Source organism: Peromyscus maniculatus, chromosome 1 (genome assembly GCF_049852395.1).
Source record: "Peromyscus maniculatus bairdii isolate BWxNUB_F1_BW_parent chromosome 1, HU_Pman_BW_mat_3.1, whole genome shotgun sequence".
NCBI lineage: Eukaryota > Metazoa > Chordata > Mammalia > Rodentia > Cricetidae > Peromyscus > Peromyscus maniculatus.
The window spans coordinates 137,592,384-137,616,951 of NC_134852.1; the positions used below are offsets into that span (position 1 = coordinate 137,592,384).

General features: G+C 53.2%; 3 protein-coding genes across 3 annotated transcripts; 1 reads left to right on the top strand and 2 right to left on the bottom strand.

The window, feature by feature from the left end:
* Window positions 1-1,501: 1,501 nt before the first annotated feature.
* Window positions 1,502-12,945, bottom strand: Tbc1d10b (TBC1 domain family member 10B). Its single transcript, XM_076552882.1, has 9 exons — window positions 11,765-12,945; window positions 8,431-8,530; window positions 8,052-8,159; window positions 7,847-7,953; window positions 3,998-4,112; window positions 3,834-3,899; window positions 3,467-3,656; window positions 3,012-3,166; window positions 1,502-2,926 (listed from the first exon to the last, which is right to left on the bottom strand). Exons 1-9 carry the CDS (start codon window positions 12,700-12,702, stop codon window positions 2,306-2,308), a joined length of 2,400 nt encoding a protein of 799 aa, XP_076408997.1. The 5' UTR covers window positions 12,703-12,945; the 3' UTR covers window positions 1,502-2,305.
* A 566-nt stretch (window positions 12,946-13,511) lies between these two features.
* On the top strand, window positions 13,512-18,512 carry Myl11 (myosin light chain 11). Its single transcript, XM_076552904.1, has 7 exons — window positions 13,512-15,750; window positions 17,055-17,150; window positions 17,368-17,443; window positions 17,622-17,726; window positions 17,817-17,895; window positions 18,178-18,226; window positions 18,316-18,512. Exons 1-7 carry the CDS (start codon window positions 15,748-15,750, stop codon window positions 18,418-18,420), a joined length of 513 nt encoding a protein of 170 aa, XP_076409019.1. The 5' UTR covers window positions 13,512-15,747; the 3' UTR covers window positions 18,421-18,512.
* Window positions 18,513-18,652: 140 nt separating this feature from the next.
* Septin1 (septin 1) lies at window positions 18,653-23,057 on the bottom strand. Its single transcript, XM_006977059.4, has 11 exons — window positions 22,424-23,057; window positions 22,162-22,252; window positions 21,989-22,075; window positions 21,493-21,616; window positions 20,836-20,970; window positions 20,629-20,746; window positions 19,993-20,094; window positions 19,774-19,873; window positions 19,424-19,589; window positions 19,100-19,190; window positions 18,653-19,007 (listed from the first exon to the last, which is right to left on the bottom strand). Exons 1-11 carry the CDS (start codon window positions 22,424-22,426, stop codon window positions 18,921-18,923), a joined length of 1,104 nt encoding a protein of 367 aa, XP_006977121.1. The 5' UTR covers window positions 22,427-23,057; the 3' UTR covers window positions 18,653-18,920.
* Window positions 23,058-24,568: the final 1,511 nt, after the last annotated feature.

Here is a 24,568-nt window from a genome sequence, read left to right on the forward strand (position 1 = left end):
CGTTATAGGTGGGTTCTTTGCGCCCAGCGGCGTTCAGGAGAAACCCGGCTCTGCAAGCTTGACACAGTCCCAGCCCTCGGGAAAGAGAGGCAGCATTGATTGTCGCGAGATTGAGCCCAACGGGGACACAACGTGAGACTCTTTAAAGAAAAATCCTTTTCTTCCTGCGTGCTGTTTCTGATTGTCAGCACTTGGGCACTTTCCAGACCCAGCTCCTTTTAGGACCCAGGAAGTCATTTGCTGCAAGTCTGTTCCCTACTCAATTCCTGGTTTCTGCAGCGGAACAGCCATCACAAGAGGTGGCACTGACACTGGTGCCCTGCACTCAGCCAGAAACCCAATGTCCTGCTCTCAGGTACACCCAGAAAAGCTCTTGAACTAATTGCAAAGTGAAGCCTACCCCACCCTTGAGCAAACTGCGAGGTGATGGAATCCGGCTCCGCCAGAGGTGGAGCCAGGTGAGGTCTTCCCCGTAGAGGGAGGTCTAGATATGGAGCTCTTGGGAACGACTCAGAGCCAGAACACCTCCACCCCCAGGCTAGCTAGCTCAGGTGATCCTGCAGGAGCTAGATGAGGGTGGCCAGACGGACCACACCTTTCTCCTCCAGGATTTTCTCCATTCTGAATCACCATGAAATTTCACTGGAAATGTGTCCTCAGTTTCTTGCATGAGCACAGAACACAGGTCCTCGACCAGGACATCTTGCTAAGGAGCCTGAAACACCAGCTCTCAGCACTGCTGGTTCATCCGGGAGGGAACTTCCTCTTCTACCTGGAGACCACACACCCGGGCCTCCTCCTGCTGAAGAACTGCCAAGAGGAGCTCCACCTCAGGGCCGCAGAACCCCATGCCGTTACTATCCTGACCCCTGGGCAGAAGGGTGGGTGGGGGGCACAAGGTAGCCACAAAAAGCACCTGCTGAGATGAACTGAAGGCAGCTAGTCCACCCTAATTTCTAATGCAGTACCAGGAACTGTGCCAAGCCGCTGACCAAGAGCTTAGCGCAGTCTGAAGACTGGGTTTGCAGCCCCCTTCAGCTTCTAGGAGTTGCACAAGCATGTCGGAAAGGAGATCCCAGTGCTTTGAGCTGTCCCAGGAAACCAGTGATAGTTGAGGCAGCAGATCTCAAAGCTGAGGCAGGAGGTGGACCACTATGCTTGTCGATCAGAGATGGAGCAAGGGTCTAGATGTACCTGCTAAGGTCAGCAGACTGCACTTATGGAGACTCAGACTTTCTTCCTGGCTCCCCTTACCCCAAAGCCCTCTTTATTTTTTTATTTATTTATTTATTTATTTATTTATTTTTTGGTTTTTTCGAGACAGGGTTTCTCTGCGTAGCTTTGCGCCTTTCCTGGAACTCACTTGGTAACCCAGGCTGGCCTCGAACTCGCAGAGATCCGCCTGGCTCTGCCTCCCGAGTGCTGGGATTAAAGGCGTGCGCCGCCGCCGCCACCACCGCCCGGCTCCAAAGCCCTCTTTAAATAACAAGGCAGGAGACAGTTCCAGGTATAACAGCAGGTTCTTTTTCCGGTTCCTCAAAGCGCCACAAAACCACCACTGGGATGGGACCAAGACAGAAGAGAATGTAAACATTGGGTTCCACCCCTGGACTCAAGGGAAGACCCTTACTCAGAGAGGGGCTTGATGGCTGGAAAGGGACAAAATGAGACAGGCTTCCTGATGAGGCAGCAGAGAGGCCTGAGCATACAAAGCAAGTGGATTAGGAGGAGAGCAGGACACAGGTGGAAAGGAAATGGAGGACATTTCCTTGCATGTCCCCTTAAATAAACTGGAGCACTGTGGAACACAGGTCAGAGCACTCCACCCCAGGCCAACCTGACCTTCTGTACATAATTACAACACAAGGATATCCAGGAGAGAGAAAACAGCCTTGGCACCCAGAAAGACAGTGGGGTGACAGGCAGGGCCCCAAGACAGGAAAAGGAACCTAGCTCCACCATCTAAGGGAAGCCACTGGAGTGTAAGAATCCGCAACTGCTAACTGTCATTGCCAAGAGTCAGCCCTGTGACAAACGGCAAATGAAGGCAGCACCCCAGAAGGAATTCGTAGGCCTGACAGAGACCCAAGCTGGGCCTAAGTGGACGAAGAGTCTCCAGACTTGGTCACTGCTACCCTAGGAAATATAGCTGTCCCATGCACTGTGGCTGTCCTGGCCATGTAGGATCAGCAGCTGGCAAGGAGTCAGGGGGAATCAAGCCACTTTCCTCAGAAAAAGGAAGAGCCTGCCAAGGGAGCTGGGAGAACACCCCTGCCAGGCCATGTCATCCCGACCCAGCAAGAGGTCAGAAGTAAGCATCCTGCCGGGCTTCAGACGCAGACTCAGACCTGTCCCCACCATCATGGGGTGCAGGAGGGCCATCTGCCTTTCGACGCAGGGAAAGTTTCCGGCCCTTCTTCTCCTGTTTCTGCCGCTCCTTCTCCTGCTTCTGCTGCTCCTTCTCCTGCTCCTTTTCCCACTTCTGCCGCTCCTTCTCCTGACGCTGCCGCTCCTTCTCTCGCTCTTTCTCCTGTTTCTGCCGCTCTTTCTCCTGCCGCCGTGCCTCCTTGCTGGTGCCTAGTGGGGTGCTGTTGCCAGTGGGCGAAGGAAGTGACGGATGCAGTCCCTCAGCAGTGACGACGGCCCCAGGGACGGGGCCGGCACTCGCCCTGCGGACAGGAGGTGGTGGGGAAGGAGCCCCTCCAGCTGCACGGGAGCCTCTGCTCTTAAGACTAGGGAGGCTGAGGAGGCTGGAGGAAGGGCCCAGGGGTGGCTGCTGCCGCCTGCGCTCCTCGTGGATGGCTCGGGAGCCGTGCAGTCGCCGTGAGGGCCGGTACTGTAGCTCTCCCCTGGTCTCCCGCCACTTCTTCAGCTGGGCTGCATTCTCTCGCTCAATCAATGTTTCTGTCACTGGGAGGTTGGTTACCTAGACAGAAGACATGGGAGCCAGAGTATAGACGGGTGTGGGTATGGGCTGAGGCGGATCAAGGGGTGCTGAGGCCAAGGCCTACCTCATGCACCAGGAAGTCCTCCTGCATGCACTGTTGTGGCAGGTTTCGAAGCTGCTCCATGGTCTCATACATGCCTTGACAGGAACGAAGCTTCTCCACAGTACCCAAAGTGTGTCTCAGCAAGACCAGAGCCACTCGGAAGATGATCTTAACGCCTACAGGGTCAGAGGGGCGCAAAGAGAGATCAGGTCCAGGACCTCAGCCTGTCTCATGTAGAGAAGACAGTCCCTGCTGCTGTTGACTGCCCGCCTTACAGGTGAAGGAAGCTGCTACAGGTTGCAGGTTTCTAGAGCGCAAGCAGACTCTAGGCTGGCGGCTTGAATCAAGACGGGTCCTGTTTTTCCTGCCTGCAGACTGCGTATTCTGAAGCTTGGGCCCAACAATACTTTTGTCCATGGGCTACCAATAAAGTGACAAATCCTAGCCCCCCTCAGCGTAGGAGGCCACTGAAATACCTTCACAGAAAAACATGTCCCAGACACGCAGCACTGAAGCCCAGGGGAGGGTGCGGGCAAAGATGCACATGAACCATTCTGTCATGTAGAGCACGGGGTCAATGCGCTGCCGCCGGAGATGCCGATGTGCCAGCGGGGAAGCCCGGCGCAGGAGCGCAAAAAAGATTTCTCCGTCCAACTGAATGGCCTCCTAGAAGTGGTGGGAAGAGCAATGAGAAACATCTTGCTAAGTTCCCTCGGGGCACAATGAAACCTAAGAGGGTGGCTGAGCCTCAGTGGTAGAGGAACAGGACAAATGAGGCAAGGCAAGGCCCTAGGGCAGCCGTGGGGAGTCAGAGCCCAGCACACCCAGCTTCCCGACACTCACCAGCCCCGCACTGTAGTAACCTGGGAGGTACTTGTCGCAGATCTGTACCAGGCACCAGAAGGCTTGCTGCGAAGGGCAAGAACAAGGAGGCAGGGATGGGGCCTGAGAAGCGGGGAGGAGGCAGCCCTCCCATCCCACCCCCGCCCCCAGGTCCACACGCTGACCTCAGCAGGCATGTGCATGAGCAGGACTGCAGCCACGGGGGCCTGGGCCTGGCAGTAACCCTCATCAGGCCTGTAGATGGTGTAGGCCTTCAGGATGCGGTACAGGTCCTGTTGCCTAAGTGAGTGACGAGATGGCAGCCGTCACACCCGCCCCAAACTGGACCCAAACCCTCACAGCAAGTCCCCAGTTAGTCTATGGAGCTTTACCACCACTTAGCCGCTGTCTTCCCAGACCTGCCCACCACTAGGCCCTAGCCTTTTACCCTGGGCTGCACACCCCATAAACTTCCTACCCATTTCCTTCTCCTCTGCACCCACCCCCAAAGCAATCACGGTCACATTCTCCAGGGACCTGTCAATAGCCACAGTATCAGCCCTTCTCTGGAACCCAGGGCAGGCAATCAACAGGGTTATCTGTTTCACTGGATTTCATCAGACCTCCCAGCATGTCAGAGAATCCTGGTTCTTGGTGAAGGCCAGGAAACCAGCTGGACTTCACATCTTCTCTTATCTCTGGACTGAACCAGATCTGTGCTCCAGCCCTTCTTTCCTCTGCTGAGTTCCATCATATCTAATAGTTCCATCTACTCCAGAGCAGCTTCCCAGAGGGCAGCTACCAAGTCTGAGCCATACTGTATCCTGAACTTCAGTGACATCTGTTCTCTTCCCCTCCATAGCTTCTTCTCTGACTTCTATCTCAAAGTCAAAATATCTATGGACCTCCCAGATCTCCCTGCTTCCAGTCATAATGCTAATACTGCTTATTTTAGCACCACCCCAAATCCAGTCGTTTATGTCTTATCTGCAACTACATCACTATTACTTTAAAAATTTTTTGAGGTGGGGTTTCACGTAGCCCTTGCTGGGTTCTAACCCTTTGTACCCAAAAATGGTCCTGAATCCTGATCCTCCTGCCTCCATCTCTCTAGTACCAGGATTAAAGATATGGACCATCACACTTAGTTTTCTGTGGTGCTGAAAATCACTCAGAGCTTCGTGCATGCTAGACAAGCACTCTACTGGATGAGCTACATTCCCGCCCTATTTACTTACTTTGTATTTACTTCGCAAAAGTTCTAATGAAATAACGTATTTGATGATGCTGATTATTTTACCTGATACATAGTAAAAGTAATCTATACCAAACTAACACTAACAAAATACTGTAGTTAGAGAAAGGGCTCAGTAGTTAAAAAGCACTTTTTGCTCTTGCAGAGGACCCAAGTTCAGCTCCCAGTACCCACATCCATGGTGACTCACAACCATCTGTAATTCCAGTTCCAGATGATCCCACACCTCTTCTGACATCCTCTGGCACCAAACATACACAAATGTAGCCTCCACCATATGCACCCTTCTGCCTATGACTAGATCCCAGCCTTCCTTTCTGCTGTGAGTGTGCCCTCTTTTCTGCTTTATCCATTTTTCTATTAAATCATTCCCATCAGCATAGTAGTAATCTGCTTTTCAAATTATTTCTTCTGCAGCTCTAGGTTTGAACCCAGGGCTTTGTGCATGCTAGGCAAGCATTCAATCACTAAGCTACATGTCCAGGCCTGCTGTTTCTTCTTTTTTTTTCTTACTGAGGTTGTCAGGCTTGTAAATCAAGTGCCTTTATCCACTCAGCCTCCTCACTGACCCTCACTCTTATGTCCCTTCATCCCACTCTCCCCCCAAGGAACACACTTTCTCTCCTTACCTAGTCAGCCAAGCAGCTCTAGGAACTACACTCACTGTCCTGTGTCCTTCTCCTCCTCCTGTACTTTCCTCAGGCATTCGCCTACTGCTCCCCAAAAGTTTCTTTATCAAATCATTAAGAAGCCAGCTGGAGTGGCTCACACCTTTAACTCCAGGACTCAAGAGGCTGAGGCAGGCTGAAGATTTCTGGAACTATGAGGCTAGCTCAGCTATAAATGCAAGACTGTCTCAAAAAAAAGTCACTAATGACTTATACAGTGTCACGTCCAAACTAACTGACTAATTCTCAGATTTGATGTCCTCATCCCTCAGCACCATTTCCTGCAGTGGGTCCTTGAGGCTCCTCTTCACTTTCTTTCAGAGTCAGACTCTCCCTTCTGGCCCTGGTGTCCTCTGTCATTGTGTTCATCGTCTCACCCGCAAAGCATTAGTACTTCAGGGCTCAAGCTTGCTTGCTTACCTTCCTTTTTTTTTTTTTGAGACAGGTCTCGCTATGCATGCCTGGCTGGCCTAAGACTCACTATGTTATAGACTGGATCCACCTGCCTTTGCCTACCCAGTACTGGAATTAGAAGGTGTGCCCACCACACCAGGTCACATCTTCCTTTTGAGTCTATACTTGTGGCTCTGTGACCTCATCTTGTTCCATGGGGGAGTCGAATCCCTCCATAAGCACACTTTCAATTCCCAATTTATTGCCAATTTAAACTATTTTCCTGAAATTCAGACTTATAATTTATTGGGTACCTGGATTTTGGTACATGCCCTGGATGTCCAATAAGCAACCCCCTCCTAGTTTGAGACAGACTCTTACTCTAGCCAAACTGTCCTGGAACTCAAGATGTAAGACTGGCCTTAAATTCATGGCAATCTTCCTGCCTCGGCTTCCTAAGTGTTGATTTGATACCCAACTCCCACCCCAACACATAAAAGTCTGCCTAAGTACCTGAGACTACAGGCATGAGCTACCAGGTCTGACTCTTAAACTACTGACGTAACCCCAAACCTACCTGTCCCCGCAATTCTCTGATCTTTACTAGCAAGTAGCAAGTCTCTCACACTGACTGTTCATGTAACCCACACGATCTCCATCCTCCGTCAGAACTTCAGACCCCTCTCCACTACTTCACACACACACACACACACACACACACACACACACACACACACACACACACACACGCTCCCCTTCATCTGGGACTGTCTATTCCCACACAAAGGGATTTGGGGTTTAGCCCATCGCTGTCATCTGTGACTGGAACAGTGCTTGGCAGAAGTAGGTACTCAACTGTTATTTGTTAAAAGATGACCGTTTATTTAAGCTAGGCATGGTGGTACATATCTATAATCCTAGCACTTGGGAGACTTCAGCAGAATACTGAGTTCAGATCACTCTGGGCTACCTAGCAAGTTCAAGGTCATTCTAATTAAAAAAAAAACACCTCACACTGTCTATGGTAGTGGTGGCATGCTTTTTAATCTTAGCACTTGGGAGGCAGAGATAGATATGATTTTGAAGCCAGTATGGTCTACATAGTCAGACCCTGTCTCAAAGAAAAAAACAAACAATACATACATATTGTTTTTTATATTACATAAGGAAAGAAAAATGTTCATCTAGGGCTGAGAACATAGCTCAGAGGTAGAAGACTTGCCTAGCATATGAGAGGCCCTAAGTATGAGCTCCAACACAACAGAAAGGCCATATAACAACATATAAGATCACCTTGTATACTAATAAGGAGTGGTACCTATATTTCATCTTGAGGAAGCTTAACCTACAGAACAAAAATCCAAGTGCTTTGGCTCTTAGTGAACTGACCCAAACTTCCAGATTCAGCACTATAAAACCCCACTGTCCAGACACTGCTTATGGAACTTCTCATGGAAGAAAATCCTACCCTGTCCTAGACCCAACTATCTTTTAAAACCCAGCACAAATACAACTTCAATAGTCCTTGATGTGCTACACAAAGGCCACATTAGAATCTCCCTAGACACTTAACACTACTTGACACTCAACCGATTAACAATCAGTCTTATAAGAACCCTAGAGGGCAAGAATTGCTTGGACCAAGCCCTGTATCTACCTGTGTCTACCCAGAACCTTCACAGACGTTTGCTAACTGACCCACACAGTCAGGCTCTTACCCATGCCCTCCTCGAGCAGCAAACATTTCATGGAAAGGGAATTGGCGATGCAAGTCCTTCTCAATCACATCCAGCCACTTGGGGTCCCCAGGGGCCCGTTCCAGCTCCTACAATAGGAGAGCCGGGATTACCTCAGGATCTGGAAGAACTGATTTCTCCTACAGAGACATTGCCATGTGTCCCCACACCTTGGAGTTGCACAAACCTCAAACTTGCCCGGGTTCTGCTCCAAAAGTTCCTTGCTATTAGACAGGTACTGCCAGGCCTTGGCTCTGAGAGATGAGGGGATCCCTTTCCGGCAGCGAAGTTTTACCTAAGGCAGAGTAGCATCAAGGGTGACAGCTTCATGGCTGGAACATTCTCCAAGCTTTCCCCACCAGCCATCAGGCTCCCAGAGACATTCCTCCCACATGCCAGATGCGACAAAGCTGGACCTGGCCTGGCTACAGTTTAAAGCTCCTCCTTCCAAGGCCTAAAGCACCACTGATCTTCAATGTGTTAGGAGGGCAGAGTTTCCTAGGCTTTCCAGCACTGCCTCTCCCCCACCCTTGCACATTGCCCAACCCACCATACAGCCCTCAAACCTTCTGGAAACGCCGTGACAGCCACTTATCCCAGTTACTGAACATTTCCAGCCATTTGAGCTCCCTCTGCCGAGCCACATCCACAGGAATAGAGCTCTCTCTGCAGAATCAGAATCAGAATCAGAATCAGAATCAGAATCAGAGTAAGTATGGAAGAGGTCAGTGGCAGTAGTACAGAGCCCAGGCTACTGGGGAAACTGAGCCAGCCAGTTCCCTCAGGTTCAACTGAAAAACTAGAAATTGTGTGAGATCAAAAGTCTGAATATTTGGCCATCTAAAGCCTTGTCCACCACATTATAAAGGCTTCCTTTTCTACTGGATCTTTACACACAAAATTCAAATCCCATTTCTAAAATATCCAATTTTGGTAAATACTGACAAGATACATTCTGGCTAGCGACGTAGCTCAGTGGAACTGTGCTTGTCTTGCATGTGAAGGGCCCTGAATTCAGTCCCAGCACTGCAAAAATAATAATAATTAAATATAAGTCACATTTTGTATTAAATCTGGATCTAAGTCCTAGTTTTACCATTTATCCATTGCGTGACCTTGAACAAATCACTTAACTTCTCTAGGCCTCAGTTTCCTCATTTGTAAAGTAGAGAAAAATAATATCTACCCGAAAGGACTTCTCAATTGCCTATAGCGGGGGCTCACTTAGTACACGTAGTGACCTCTCGTTTTTAGCCTATGAGACACGAGATTTCTTGGACCATCTGTGATTCCTCTCCCCCCCTTTGCAACCTTCCCAGATTCCCAAGCAAATGAATGCTCCTGCCCTGATACTGTTCTGTCAGCTCCATCTGTCTGGAATGGCTGGTTACGTACAGGAACCAGTTCCAGGAGACAAAATTGAAGAGCGAGCGAGCGAGCATGGGTTTTAGAAATTCCACAAACTAAGTCAAAACCCAGTTCTGCCCCTTAGCAGCTAGGAAGTCCTGACATGTGAGTGACCTGGGTGTTGTCCTCGGCTATAAACAGGATGCCACTACCTATACTCACCAGGACTGTAAGAAAAATGCATAAACTGGGTGGTGGTGGCACACACCTTTAATCCCAGCACTGGGGAGGCAGAGGCAGGTGGATCTCTATGAGTTTGAGGCCAGCCTGGTCTACAGAGTGAGTTCCAGGACAGCCAGGGCTGCACAGAGAAACCCTGTCTCAAAAAACAAAGCCAACCAACCAACCAACCAAGCAAAGAGCATAAAAAGACTGTTAAATATGAGCTCATCATGTATTAATTTACTTTGTGCTAGATACTCCCTAAACGTCATCTCTCATTTCTGTCAGAAATCAGCTCCACACTCTCAGAGCTGGGAAGAGTAAGTGGCCTTTCCTGCCCTTAGGAACACCAGCACTTACAAAGGGAGGGAAGGACTGGAGAGATGGCCCAGCTTGAACAGCACTGGATGCTCTGGGAGAACCAGGATTCAGTTCCTAGCACTCACATGGCAGCTAACCAAGGTCCAGAAAAAAACTGCAGTTCCAGAGGATCTGAAGCTCTCTTTGCCTCCTTGGGTACTGCACGCACATGGTGCACAGACATGAGTGCAGGCCAAACACCCATCTACACAAGAACTTTGATAAATCTTACAAACAGGGGCTGGAGAGATGGCTCAGAGGTTAAGAGCACCAACTGCTCTTCCAGAGGTCCCGAGTTCAATTCCCAGCAACCACATGGTGGCTCACAACCATCTGTAATCAGATCTGGAGCCCTCTTCTGTATACATGATAAATCTTACAAACAGAATGGGTGTGCACGTTCACTAGGACACGAAAAGTGCAGTGACATGAGAGATCGTTATTACGAGGACGGCAGTATCAGGGAAGGCTTCCTGGAGGAAAGGACATCAGCAGTGTACCAAAAAGAGTGAAGAGAAACTAGGAGGCAGAGGAGGGAAGAAGGGCACTCCTGGCAGGTGGATAGGCCTGAATAATCCACTACTGACTTAGAACAGAGCCTGGCACACAAAGCTTGGACTTTGCCCTGTAAGAGGAAGAGTGTTCGCGCTGGTCTATTACCATCAGCCTTGTCTCGGAGGTCGTTCCTCTGCATGGAAGACAGATTCTGAAGTGACAGTTACAGAGAGAGAGAAACGGCACCCAGCACCGTGCCTGACACAGGAGCAATATTCTAAAACTGAATTTGACCACCTTCCTCTGACTAGTACTGAGGAGTGTCCACTGGTCACACAGAGCCACGTTATTTGAGGGAGGCAACTCAAGGGTGCTGGTTTTGTTTCTTATAAGCTGAAAAAGGTGCAGGAGAAAGGACCAGGGCCAAACTTCAGTCAGTCAGAGTTCTGACGGTGAGTGCTGATGCCCAATCAAGTTTTCTGAGTTTTGCTAGCTTATAAGTCCTGCCTGTATTACTCCCACCCACCTTCCTGATTGACAGCCTCTTCAGCAGAATTCTCACATCCAGGTGCTCACAAAACCCCCTGATCTCTAGGCTAACTATATTGAAACCAACTATATTGAAACTAACTGCTTAGGCATTCCCTCCAGAACTCCCTGAAAGTACTACTTCAGTCGTGCTCAGTACAGGCCTGGCTGCGGTGTCCTTGGGCGATGCTCTAGGCTGAACTAACCAGGTTACTGACTAACCAGGTTACTGACTAGGGAGCAGGTTAAGAGAGCACAGGAACAATGGTCAGGATCCAGAGAGGGGGAAGGAAGAAGTCAGAGCGATCACACCCCCACCTCAGGAGTGACTCAGGCCCCTCCCTGGAAGGAACTAGGAAAGTTCGACTAGGGCAGGGGAGATGAGGAAATGGGGAAGAGGCCACCCCATCCCTTTCCTTCAGTGAAAATACAAGGCTGCTCTCTCACAGAAGCCCTGCCTTCGGGGCCTCTCCTCCATCAGCCAGACTTCCTCCCCCCACCCTTCTGCCTACTGCCTTTTTGAAGGTGCCTGCATCCTTCCGACCCTCAGGGACCCAGGGTGTCTCCCAGAACCCTGGTCCAACCCACCTTCCAGAATATTTGGCCTTTTGTTAACAAGAGTTTCATACCAAGCAGCTAGCAGCTTAGCAGCTTAGCAGGTATCATCTCATTCAACTCTTCAATCCACAGGGGAAACTGAGGCACGGGAACAGGGACACCACTAGCTCAAGGACACAGACCTAGGCAAGGTCTAGGCTTAAACCCAGATAACTGCCTTGATCCCTGATTCCCCAACTCTGAAGTCACAGAAGCCCCAGGATGCTCCGAGCACTACAGATCCTGCTAATGACTCCCTGGGTCAGGACTGGCCAGGCGCTCATCACCTCGCCTCCCCCCACCCCAGCTTCCGCAGGCAGCCCCCACGGGGGGTGTCCACGGTGTACTCACAGGCTGCCTGAGTACTGGCTGCCCCCAAGGAAACCATACTTGTCCGTCTTGCGCAGGGCCAGCCCATTTATCTCCGAGTCCGAACCCATGGAGCTCACATCATCCGCCAAGGACTCCAAGGTCCCGGACATGAGGCTCACGGAGTCCAGGTAGCTCAGGGTGTCCGGGGCTTGCCCTCGAGGCCCAGAGATGCCAGGTCCGAGGCTGGACGTGGAGCCCAGATCTTGAAAGTTCTCAACAGGCTCCGGGGCTGGGGTCACCGTCACCACAGCCACCGGAGCCTCACACGTCCCGGGGGGGCCTGCAACAGGCCCCGCGGGGTCCTCCGGCGCGGGCCCGGCCGAGGCCGACGACGTAGCAGCTCCATGTCCACCTGTCACCTGTCCCGCTGCGCCCCGAGCAGTCACTCCTGAAGCCACTGTGGTTCCCGGCTTGGGGGCAACCGGGGGTTTGGCAGTCAGGGCTCCAGGCGCCGTTCTGGAAGGGGTCCGAGTGGGGGTCCCTGGTCCTGGGGTGGGCGAGGCTCGAGCCTCTTCCGTCTTCGGAGCGTCGGCCCCCGAAGCCAAGGCGACCGCCGGCTCTGCTCCTGCCTCTGCCGCCGCCGGTGCAGGGGACTCTTGCGTCTTGGCGGCTTCGGCTGAGGCCTCCAGGGTGAGCACCACCACCGTGCTGCCCGCCGCCGCCGCCTCTGCCGCCGCCGCCTCTGTCGCCGCCGCCGTGGCCGTGGTGGTCGGTGCCGATCCTGGAACCCAGGCGGGCTGAGCTTCCCCGGGGACCACCAGGTTGACCGGGGCAGACGTGGCCGTGGTCACCGGCGGTCCCGGGGCCACCACTAGGATCGGCCCAGCCCGGGAACCCCGGGGCGGGGGCGAAGGGGCAGCAGCGGAGGCGCCGTGACGGCGCGGCGGGGCCACCAGGGGCGCCGGGCCCGTCTCCATAGCGGTGGGCCGCCCCTCACATCCCCCCCGCCGCGGAGGCCGCAGAAGGCGCCGCCCCTCAGGCCGCCCGGAGCAGCCCGGCCGGGCTGCAGAGAGGGCGAAGGGCGCGGCCCGGCGCGCGCCGGGGCGGGGCGGGGCGGGGCGGGACCGGGCGGCGGGCGGCGGGCGGCGGGCGGCGCGCGCAGGCGGCCCAGGGGTCGGGGGCGCTGGCGCCGGGGTCTCCCGGCCTCTCGACCCTGCTCGCGCGCTCGCGCCGCCCCCTCCCAGCGAGGGGCCGGCTGCCGACGTCGCGCCTGCGCAGACGCCGAGGAGCCGCCGGAGTCCGGGCGGACTACGCCTGCGCGAGGGAAGGCCCGCCCCCCCTTCTCCTCCCGCCCTCTCCAGAGGACCTGGACTGATAATAGGAGAGAGAAAACTGGGTTCCTGCCAATCGGTGGAAGGGTGGGTGGGGTTGGAGGCGGGAAGAGGGCGGGCAGTCTAGAAAGAGGAAATGAGGAGGGCGGAGACAGGACGAAGAAAACGGGCAATAGGAAAGAGGGACCCTGAGCCTCCTGGCCAATAAACACGGAGGAAGCGTGAGTGATCGCGGAAGGGCGGGGAAGGAGGCCGGGGCTGGGCCGTAAGAGGCAGGGCCTAGGACCTCCCAGCCAATAGCAACGGAGAAAAGGGAACCAATGAAACAGGGTCTAGGCGGTCAGCTTGCCCGGCCGGCACGTCTATTCATGTGATGACAGCATCAGCAGTCAATAGAAAGAGCGGAAGAATTCTTAGACTTCCTGAGAGGGTCAGGAAGGAGTGACAGCTAGAGCGAGGCGGGCTGAACCTGCCCTTAACTTATCAGCCAATGACGGTCTTTCTTCACTTCGCAAAAGGGCAGGAAGATAGATAACACTCTCAGCAAATGGTAGCTTCGAGGGGCAGGGATGCTGCCAGCAGGCGGTGCCAGAGCAAGAATAGTCAGTGACAACCAGAGACAAGCGCGAGAGGAGGTGACAGCTGGGGACATCACTGAGAAGGGGCCTGGAGCATCGCTGCGGCTCTTAGCCAATAAGAGTTTCATGCTGGCCTTCTTGGGTTTCCAAAAGGGCCCCCATTCATTCAGCTCCTGAGCTGCACCACAAACCCAGTGCCCTCAGCCGGTACTCGCCACCTCGGTGCCTCTAGTTAGACTATAGTCAGAGTCTTCTAAAAGGCTCATCTCTCTGAAGTCCCTCTTTCAGGCAGGAAACTCAGACCAGGTTTCTCTAAATTCTCATATATAAATTGAGCTTCTCCTCCGAACGCTGCGATTTTTCAAACTTTATCCCTCTCATTCTCGAGGGTTCCATCTCAGAACCCAAATCTATGAATCCCCAATACCATGAACCCTCCATATTGGTATTCCTGTTCTTTGGAGGAATCCCAGAAGCAAGCCCTATCGTTATGACATCTCTTCGGTACTCATTATCTACTAACCTAGACTCCAATTTCATGAGCCCTCAAGGTTGCCCTCGGGCCAAAATCATAAAGACCAGACCTTATGGGAGCTAACCTAGCCTCAACACACCACTTCCTCTGTTCTCTGTTCTCTTGAGCCCCAGGATTAGTGGGCCCCAAAATGCATACAGCATCTGCCACTCTCGAATTCTAGTGAGACCTAGCTCTCAGCTTCCCGGGTCCCCACTGGCTTTTGAATTTTGTTGCCTCACTCCCCCGCTCCCATCTCAAACCCAACCTGGACCCTGCAATGACCTGTCAGATCTTTTCAACGTGCCCACTTTCCATCGGATTCAAGTTTACTGAGCATCCCCCCAATTCCATTCCCTTTCTGGAGTCTTTCTCACCTCCCAGAACCCACTAACGAGTGGGCTCCTTCATGACGTAGCCCCCCATGGTACCCATATAAGGCAAAGCAGCCGCCAACTGAGGCAGGGAGGGGCTGTGCAGGAGGCCAAGGGCAGCTGCTAAGTTTAGGGTGGCTCCTTCTCTCTTCTTAGAGACAACAGGTGGCTGGGCCCCAGTGCCCAGAAAAGAAAATGTCTTAGTGGCATTGGCATGGACTGGAGGAGGGGGAAGGGAGGAGACAAATTCCTCAGGACATCAGGTCCTAAAGGGAGCAGGAGGAGATAGATGGGTGTCCTTGCCAACCTGGGGTTTCCTCTGCTGCTAGTTCCCTAGACTTCTGCTGCATGGAAGAGAATGTGGCACCGAGGCCCAGAACGTGATGAGAGAATACCTAAAAGTCCCAAAGTCAGCCGAGCCGGTCCCTTCCCAGGAAGGACAAGTCACTGGCTATGCTACCTAGGAGAAGGTGACAGCTAGCACTCCCCTCTGGGTGTCTTTGTCTCTTCTCTTCTGAGGTCCAGCCTTGATTCCCACTGGACCTCTTTTGCTTCAACCCTTCCCAAGTTCACCAGCATCTCTGCTTGTCCTTGAACATCCCCCAGTATCTGCTCACCAACCCTTAACATCCAGCCCCGTCACAAGTCTGGCAAACCTAACAGCCGACCTTTCACCTTTCCGGCCTTCGCCCACGTGCTGTGCCTTCTGCCTTGCGTCTCTGCCCATCACCCTCCCCTGCATCACTTCCCTACTTCCCACTGAGTCTGCTATTGGCATCCCTTGCCTACTTGCTAAAGCAAACCCACAATATCAAGCACATCGTAGGTCTGCGACACACGCTTTTTGAGTTTAGATCTGGGGTTCAAAGGTCTGGTTCATCTCTCCCAGAACTATGGGTTGGCTGGGGCCCCCCTGATTTCTGGCACAACCCAGTCCCCTTTTGGGAGAAAGAACACCCCTTCCTGCCTACCCTAATGAGACTCGCATCCCAAGACTTACTCCCTCCTCCCTTTCTGGGCTCCAGCTGCTGCAGGCCTCCAAGAAAGGAGAGGCCCCTGAGCCGGGCTATTTTAGTATCTGGGGTGGGTATCCGCAGGGCTAAGGTTACCATGGTATATTACGGGCTGTGAGGGCAGGACTATATAACCCCAGAAGAGCTGCCCCAAGCAGAGTCTCTGCCTTTTCCAGCTGGAGCCTCTGCCTTGCCCCCAGGAGATCTGAGACATGGTGAGTGAGAATCCCCGGCTGCAGTCCAAACTATTAGCTCAGGGTAGCCTCGCCCTTCAGAAAAAAAAAAAAAAAAAAGTTGGTGCTTCTCAGTCTAAGTACAGGTAAGATATGAATCCTCTTTCAGCACCAGAACGGGGCCAGAGGATAGGGTGGTGGGCTGACTCAGTCAAGGACAGTGTGCTTGGATGTCAACCTTGGGGAGGGCGTTAGACCTGCTCGAAGTCTGTGCCGTCCCCTTCTGTCCTCTCTCTAAAGTCCTTGGACCAGTGAGATGATCCCACTCTCATTTTATAGGTGAGAATTAGAGGTTCAGATAGGGTCAATGAGTGGATTAAGCTGGCAGGTATGGGCACCAAGTTAGCAGGTCAAGGATCTTGAGAAGGGCACTGGTCAGACAGGATGGGGGACCCGGGAGCTATAGCTGGAACATAAGAGAGGCAGCCAAAGAAGCCCCCTTAGCCAGATGGAAAAAGTTACTTTAGAAGAAGGGACTCCAAGAATCTGATCTGATCAGGCATGGTGGTGATGTATGCCCATAATTTCAACTGCTTTTAAGCCTGAGGGGTAGGATCACTGGAGCCCAGGGGTTCAAGACCAGCCTGAGCAATATAATGAGAACTGGTCTCAAAAAGAAAAAGAAAAAAAAAAAAGAAGAAAGAGGAGCTAGGGATGATGATGAATGTCTTTAATTCCAGCACTCAGGAGTTTAATTCCAGCATCTCTGTGACATCAAGGAAAGCCAAGGTCTAAATAATGAGTTCCAAGACTAACTAGTGAGACCATGTCTATTTTTTTCCTTGTGGTTTTTGAGACAGGGCTTCTCTGTGTCAACAGTCCTGGCTGTCCTGAAACTCACTTTGTAGGCCAGGCTGGCCTCAAACTCACTGCGATTTGTCTGCCTCTGCCTCCTGAGTGCTGGGATTAGCCCACACCTAGCTGTGAGACCATGTCTTAAGAAGAAGAAGAAGAAAAAAAAAAAAAAAGAGGGTTTGGGGATGTAACTCAGTTGACTGGTAGTACTTGCCTAGCATGTACAAGCAACCAAATAAAATCGGATGTAGCAGCTTAAGAGGGTGACCCTGGTAACAGTACTTGGAGGTAGAGATGGAGGCAAGAGATCAGACGACCAAGGTCATCCTCAGCTAAGTAGCAAGTCTGGGGGCTATAGAGACCTTGTTTTTAACAACAACACAAGTCTGGTTTATCTCCGAGGACGGGGGGGGGGGGGGGGGGGGGGGGGGGGGGGGGGGGGGTCCAGGAACTGGCCTGTGGACGCTCCTTCTCAACCTCCACCCTCACAGGCACCCAAGAAGGCCAAGAGAAGGGCGGCAGCCGAAGGGGGGAGCTCCAATGTCTTCTCCATGTTTGACCAGACTCAGATCCAGGAGTTCAAGGAGGTGAGCGAGGGAAGCTAAGGAAAGCCTCCCCCCCCCCCACCCGCCCCCGGAAAGTGCACCTGTTGAGGGAGGAGGAGGGTTTAGAATTCCTCCTCCAGTCCTCTGAAGGGTGGAGGGGGTCAGCTGGCGGAGAGCCAGAATCTGATCTGCCTGGGGCAGTAATGCTGAAGCCACGGGCCATCCTGGCTTCATCTGTCCCCACCCCCGCTCCCCACAGGCTTTTACCGTCATTGACCAGAACCGGGATGGCATTATTGACAAGGAGGATCTCCGGGACACCTTTGCAGCCATGGGTGAGTCCTTCCTTACTGCCATCCATAAACAGTGAAAGCTATGGGTGCTGAGGGGAGCCCAGCGGCTGTGGGCTTCAGTCTGCCCACAGGAAAAGGGAATGAGCTGGTATATGTCTAGGGGAAGCATCGCTCTGGCCCCCGGCACCCAACTCCAACCCCTGTTTCTCGCCCCGTTCAGGCCGTCTCAACGTGAAGAATGAGGAACTCGACGCCATGATGAAGGAAGCCAGTGGGCCCATCAACTTCACTGTCTTCCTCACCATGTTTGGGGAAAAGCTTAAGGGTGAGTGAAATGTCCTCCGTCCAAGGCCCTGGATGCCTCTTCCTCGGCCTTGGGGGGCTTGCTGAGCTCATGTGTCCTCTGACCCTGCAGGTGCGGACCCTGAGGATGTGATCACTGGAGCCTTCAAGGTCCTGGACCCAGAGGGGAAGGGCACCATCAAGAAGCAGTTGTGAGTGCCCCCCACCCCACCCCGTAGCTCCACTAGGGTCTCCCTAAGTCCCTAGGTCAGGGTCCGAGGTTGACAGAATGAGTGAGCAGGGTCTGAGCCCCAGGGTTCCATTTTCACAGCAAGTAAGGGGAGAAACTTGAGACAGGAGGCCACAGCGTTTGCGAGATGAGCCAAACTAAAAGGAGCCACCCTGGTTTCGGGGAAGAATAGGGGGGTTGGTGGCAAGGAGAGGGGACAGGACTCATGAACCCAACCTCACCTCCCCGAATGTCACCTTCTCAGCCTGGAGGAGCTGCTTACCACACAGTGTGACAGATTTTCCCAGGAGGAGGTGAGTTGGGGAGGGCCTGGGAAGGGGAAGGACTCGAGCAATAGGAGTTCAAGGACCGGTCCTAGCCCTACTCCTGTACCTTCCCACAGATCAAGAACATGTGGGCAGCCTTCCCTCCAGACGTGGGCGGCAACGTAGACTACAAGAACATCTGCTATGTCATCACGCACGGTGACGCTAAGGACCAGGAATAGGGGACCCAAGGTCTCAGAAGACCTAGATAGGCATCCAGCCTCCCCAACTCTCACCCGACCCCCAATAAAACTCAACTGGTCTTTGTTTCTAATTGGTGGCTACTTCAGTATGTTTATGCGCGAACTCAGGCAGGAGGCTGCCCAGCAAGGCAGGAGTAGAACGACTAGTGGCCGGGAGATCCACAGCCGGCAGCTCCATTCCTGCTGGGAAGAAGACTCGGGCAGCTCGGGGTGGGTGGGGGAAGCAGTTTTTATTATATGGAGAACTTAGAGGTACAGGGATACCCTAAGTGGAACGTGCCTTCAGGAGTCGGAGGGCGGTCCTCTCAGAACAGCACGGAAGGTAGATTTGGGTGGGGCTACAAACTTCCGGATTGGAGGGACCTGTTTCAAATACAAGGGCGGGCCTACCCTCTGGGTCTCCGGATTGGACGCTGGGCAGTTTAGAGCAGGGGTGGGACCGGAGATTGGCGGTGAGCAGACAGGCGGCGGTGAGGGTCTCACAGTGAGTCTGACTGCTCGCCCTGGGTCTGGCTCTGCTGCATCTGAGCTTGCATCTTCTCCAACATTTCTTGCATGCGGCGCAGCTGTGAGAAGCAAGATTACAAGCAATGGGACCGGGCGAGGCCGGAATGGGATCTAGGGAGCTGATTAGAGGGAAAGAGATGTGCTTGCTCACCTCTTCGTCTTTCTCGCGAATCAACTTCTCAGTGTCAGCCAGAGGCAGCATGGGCAGCGGGATCTCTGTGGCACTCTGCCGGGAAAGCTTGCTAGAAGTGGAGGGGGGGTGGATCAGAAAACAAGGACGGGGTCTGAAGTTGTGGGTCTAGCCGTGGGGCGAATTCCGGGTGGAGGAGGCGGGACCTCGTCCCTGAGGTTAGGGACGGAGTGGGAGAGCCTTAGTTGGACCTGGGAGGCGGGGTTAAGCCTGGTAGCAGGAGCAGTCAGGAAGGCTTGCCCAAAGAGTGGCGCCATGGAAGCACCAAAGTAGGCCGGCTCTCACCTGCGGCTGGCTCGATCCCGAGCCCCAGGTCGAGCCAGACTCTGTAGGCAGCGAGCCCGATAGCCCTCGTAGAGCAGATCGTGGGTCACTTCTTTCAAGTCCTGAAGATGGGTCTGTACCAGCATCCGCCTCAGGTTTAGGAAATCGCAGTGATGAGGGTTCTCCACTAGAGGGCGGACCAGGTGGCTTTCCATCAAACTCCAACCTTAGACTATGCCCTCTAGGAGTATCTCGCTGTTGCAGCCCGGGGATCGATCCCTCTTGTGGCTTCTAGGAACTCCCAGGACTAGAGCCCACCTCCAGTTTCACATAGGATGCAGACTGAGCTCTCAGTGCACGCCTGGCCTTACCCTCCACGGTACCCCAGGAGTAGCGGCGTCCCCTCACTGGCCGGGTTCCGCCATCCCGCACCACTTCACAGGAACCAACGACCGCGAAAGGGATGCTTCCCTACAGGGTCGGAATCAGGGGTCACGTTGGCTCCTCCTGGGCATACACCTCTTCCTCAACGCTTTCACTTCCACTCCTACTTTCTGCCTCCCTGCCCCTTCCACGTCCTCCCGCCGAACCTTCATCTCTTCATTCTGCTTCTTGAACTCTTCATCCTCATCAGAGTCACATTCTGGGAACTGGTAGATGTTGATCTCCTCCTCCTTCAACTGGTCCCGGATCTCAGAGCGGACAGAGGGAGAAACTGAGGTGTGACCAACCGACATTGCATGGCCAGAAACAGTGAGGTACAGAGATACTGAGCAGTCCGAGAGAAAGAAAGATGTGAAGAACAGACTGTGAGAGGTGGCCACAGAAAATGACCCAAACCAAATCCTCAGAGGCGTGATGGTGAGAAATGCAGAAAGACAGGACAGACGTCAAAATACCCGGAAGTGGGACAGGGGAAAGCACTGTAAAGACAGCGGGGCAGGGAGTCATCACCATCACTGGACCAAAGAGATGCCAGGAGTTGTGGTGGCCATCTTCTTTTCCTCAGACCGGCCCTAGCCAAGCATCGAGTTCCAGGACTGTATAGTCATTCTGTTCAGAGCTGTTACAGGCATGGCTGCAGGTTCACACACCCTTTCCTCATACCACCCACCCCCAGTCTAGCCTAATAACTCCTGCTCTAAAAAAGGCCACCTCAAGATTAAAAAAAAAAAAAATCCAAGCCGAGGTGAGGCTCAGTGCTGAAGGTCAGGTTTCACCCATACCTTCTGCTTGAGGACCTGAGTTTCCCGAGGCATCAGGGCGTCTGCTTTGCCGATGACTGGGATAATATTGACCTTTTCGTGCACTGCCCGGAGGAAAGCCACATCCAGGGGCCGGAGCCTGCAGCAGGAATTGATCAGGGCTCGGCTCCAGAGCGCAGAGGTTTATCCAGCCTCCCCAGTCCCTCGACCCCCAGGTGCCCTCCAGACCCTCTGCCGAAGGGCGAGATGAAATAGAGGCAACAGTGGACTCTGGAGTCCTGGATGTTCTTCCGGTTGAGGCCACTCTCGTCCCTGAGGTATTGCTCAAATTGCTCCTCGATGAATCGGACCACTGGCAGCCAGCTGGAGTGTGGGGAGAGGTCTAGTCTAAGATCACAGGGCAAGGGACAGAGTGGAGCTAGCCAGGCCTGTGGGCGGGAAGAAAGTTCTTTGCTTCCAACCAAGGTCATCAGGGGCAACTGGAAAGGGCATGGGTGAGACATCAAGACGTGAGGTGGGTCCACACCTGTAATCCCAGCTCCCAGGAAGCGAGGCAGGAAGATCACCACATTTGAGGTCAGCATGGCCTACACAGTGAGTTCCAGGCCAGCCTGGGCTAATGTGACACCCTCCCCAAAAGCATAAGTCTGTAATCCTGGAAGGTGGACTTTGAGTTTAAGACCAGTTTGGGTTACAGAATGAATTTGAGGGCCCTGAGCTACACAGAGACACCTTTTTCTCAAAAGAAGAAGCACTGGACACTTTGGGCCAGACTGTTTCCAGAAACAGGTGCCTCCTCCTTTCAGGCCAAGGAGCCATGACAACCCAGCCCACAATGGATCCACAGTGGGAGAGCGGCTTAGCTCTTATCCATGGCCGCCTCACCAGTCGGAGCAGTCCACGGAGTCCCCAAAGCCAGGCGTGTCCACCAAGGTCAGCTTCACCTTGATACCTCCTTCCTCGATGTCCACCCCTCGGCGCTCAATGGTCAGAGTCTGTGTGGTGCGTGCTGTGGGTGTGGAGAAGCTGGCTGTGTAGGGCTCTGAAGCAGGGCTCCGTTCCAGCAGAGGAAACCGTCTCAGAGAAAACCAGTGGCCACCCAAGGCCCCAGACCAAAAGAAAAAGAATGCAGTCTGGTGACACAGGAAGAGGCCAGGGACACCACAGAGAGAAGACCAGGACAGCAGCAGGGTGGGGAGCCTGTAGGAGTGGGGAGCCTGTAGGGGTGGGGAGCCTGTAGGGGTGAGGAGCCTGTAGGGGTGAGGAGCCTGTAGGGGTGGGGAGCCTGTAGGAGTGGGGAGCCTTGGGAGTGGGGAGCCTGTAGGGGTGGGGAACCTGTAGGGGTGGGGAGCCTGTAGGGGTGGAGACGGACAGATCTTACCACTGGCATCTGGCACCTGCCGGTCCTCGTAGAGGTTGGTGAGGAACAAGCTGTTGATGAGGGTGGATTTCCCGAGGCCTGACTCCCCTGTGAACAGGACAGGCCTACCAGTCAGCTGGGAGGATGGCCAGGACCTCTGGAGTACACCCGCCATCTCCCCAGAGCCCACAGACCTGCCACCATGAGAGTGAAGTCAAATCCCTTCTTGACAGACTTGCGGTGTAACTGGTTGGGGAGCGCAGCAAAGCCCACATATTCCTTGTCCTGGGGGTTCAGGAAGACAGTAGGGAGGCTCCCGGGCACGGCAAGGAGTGCCCGGCACCACCTGAGCCCCAAAGCTGGGAAGTCGCGGACTGTGGGTTCACTTTGACTTGGGGACCCTCGGGGGAGAGGGCTGGGCCCCAGATGCCGAGATTCGGGGGCCCCAGAACTCACCATGGCTCTGCTGGTTGTCGCTGCACCTGGTGTTGCTCCCCACTTCCTCTGGTGGGGCAGGAAGTTGAATATATCAACCAGGGCTGGGGGTGGGGTGAGGCTGGGGGGCAGCGCAGGAAGCCGAGCTGCTCAAAGAGAGGTGAGAAACCCGTACTACGTTCCCTTTCTTTTAATTCAAAGATTTTATTTTTAATCATTTGGGGATGGGGATAGGGGCCCATGAGTGCCCCAGAGCAGGGCATTGGATGCCCTGGACCTGGAGTCACAGGTAGTTGTGAACTGCCTGTAGATATTGGGAACTGAGTCCATGCTGTCCATTGCCGAGCCACCTCTACAGCCCCGAGCGTCTTTTTCCCTCTCTCCTGATAGATAGCTTCAGCCCTTTCGTTTTCCACAGGTCTCTATGCCAAGCCCCAGTGTGGTCCCATCGTCATGGTGAGAGGTGGGGTATGAGCAGAAAGAAAGGAAGCAAGATGTTCTCCTTAGCAAGTCTGGTAAGGGATTAGCAAGATGAGCCGAAGAAAAAAGAAAAACTTCCCAGGGTGTTTGTGAACAACAGCATTAGGATTGGAGGAAGCAGGGGCCAACAGTTCCCCAGCTCAGGCAATGGATTCTTTTCCAGGGGTGGCAATGCTGGATTGAACTCAAATCTTAGGAACTGCCAAGCTCCATTCCCGCTATACCCCCAGCTCCCTGGATTTGGGATATTTTGAGACAGAGTCTTGCCATCTATCCAGGCTGGCCTTGAATTTTCAGGCCTACCACCTTGACACCCTAAGTGTTAGGATTACAGGCCTTGATTGCACTTATGTTGCTTGGTTTTTGAGACTGGGTCTCATGTAGACCAGGCTAGCCTCAAACTATTTGACCAAGAGTATCTTACAGAAGAAAGGATTTTTATTTTGACTTATGGTTCCAGAAGGATAAGAGTCCATCATTAAGGGTATGGTAGCAGACAGCCAGAGCAAGAAGCTAAGAAATCACACCTTCAGCCGGGGGTGGGGGGATAGAGGGGTACAGGGACAGGGATGGTCACAGCAGGGATGGCATACCTCTTTAATCCCAGAACTCGGGAGGCAGAGGCAGAGGCAGGCAGATAGATCTCTGAATCTCCAGAGTGAGTTCAGGACAGCCAGGGCTACATAAAAAGACCTTGTCTGGAAAAAAAAAAAAAAAGCTGAGGGGGGAAACGATGGGGGCAGGGAAAAACTGGAAGTTGGGCCAGGCCGCAAACACTGAAAGACCCCCTCAGGTGATACGCTTCCTCCAGCAAGGCTGGCTCACCTTCCCAAACAGTCAACTGGGGGGCAAATCTTCAAATACGCAAGCTTATGGGTGACACGTGTGTGTGTGTGTGTGTGTGTGTGTGTGTGTGTGTGTGCAGCCCTGGTTGTCCTGGATCTCACTCTGTAGACCAGACTGGCCTTGAACTCACAGAGATCCACCTGCTTCTGGCTCCCGAGTGCTGGGGTTAAAGGCGTGTGCCACCACCACCTGGCATGGGTGACATTCATATTCAAGCCACCACAAAGACAAGTACCCCACCACTGACCTATACAACCAGCCCTGACACTTTCTTTTCTGCACCAGGTGAACAGTCCTTCAGGGAAATCTTCCTCCGTTGTTTCTATTTTAAACTACCTGGCACCTTTCTCAGCCTCCCCGCCCCCAATGCCCACATTTGCTTACCTGTGTCTGATGCCCTGGCAGAACTCTGGGGGCAGGGACTATGTCTTCCTAATTTCTACATTCTACATGCTTCATAACACTTGATCTGTTAGATGCATGTGTGCACGCACACACGCGAAAACACACACACACACACACACACACACACACACACACACAAAGAGTAAATGAGACTGGAGAGATGGCCCAGGGATTAAGAGAACTGGCCGCTCTTCCAGAGGACCTAGGTTCAAGTAAGTTCAGTACCTACAAGGCAGCCTGTAACTCCTGTTCCAGAGAATCCAACACCCTCACACAGACATACATGCAGGCAATACAGAAAATAAATGCACATAAAATAAAAATAAATTTTAAAAATGAGCAAAGAAGTTAGGCAGAATAAAGGCCGGAAGTCTGCAGAACATAAACAGAGAAAGATCCTTGGTTTGGGGTTAGAAAGAGGCCTCCACAAAATCT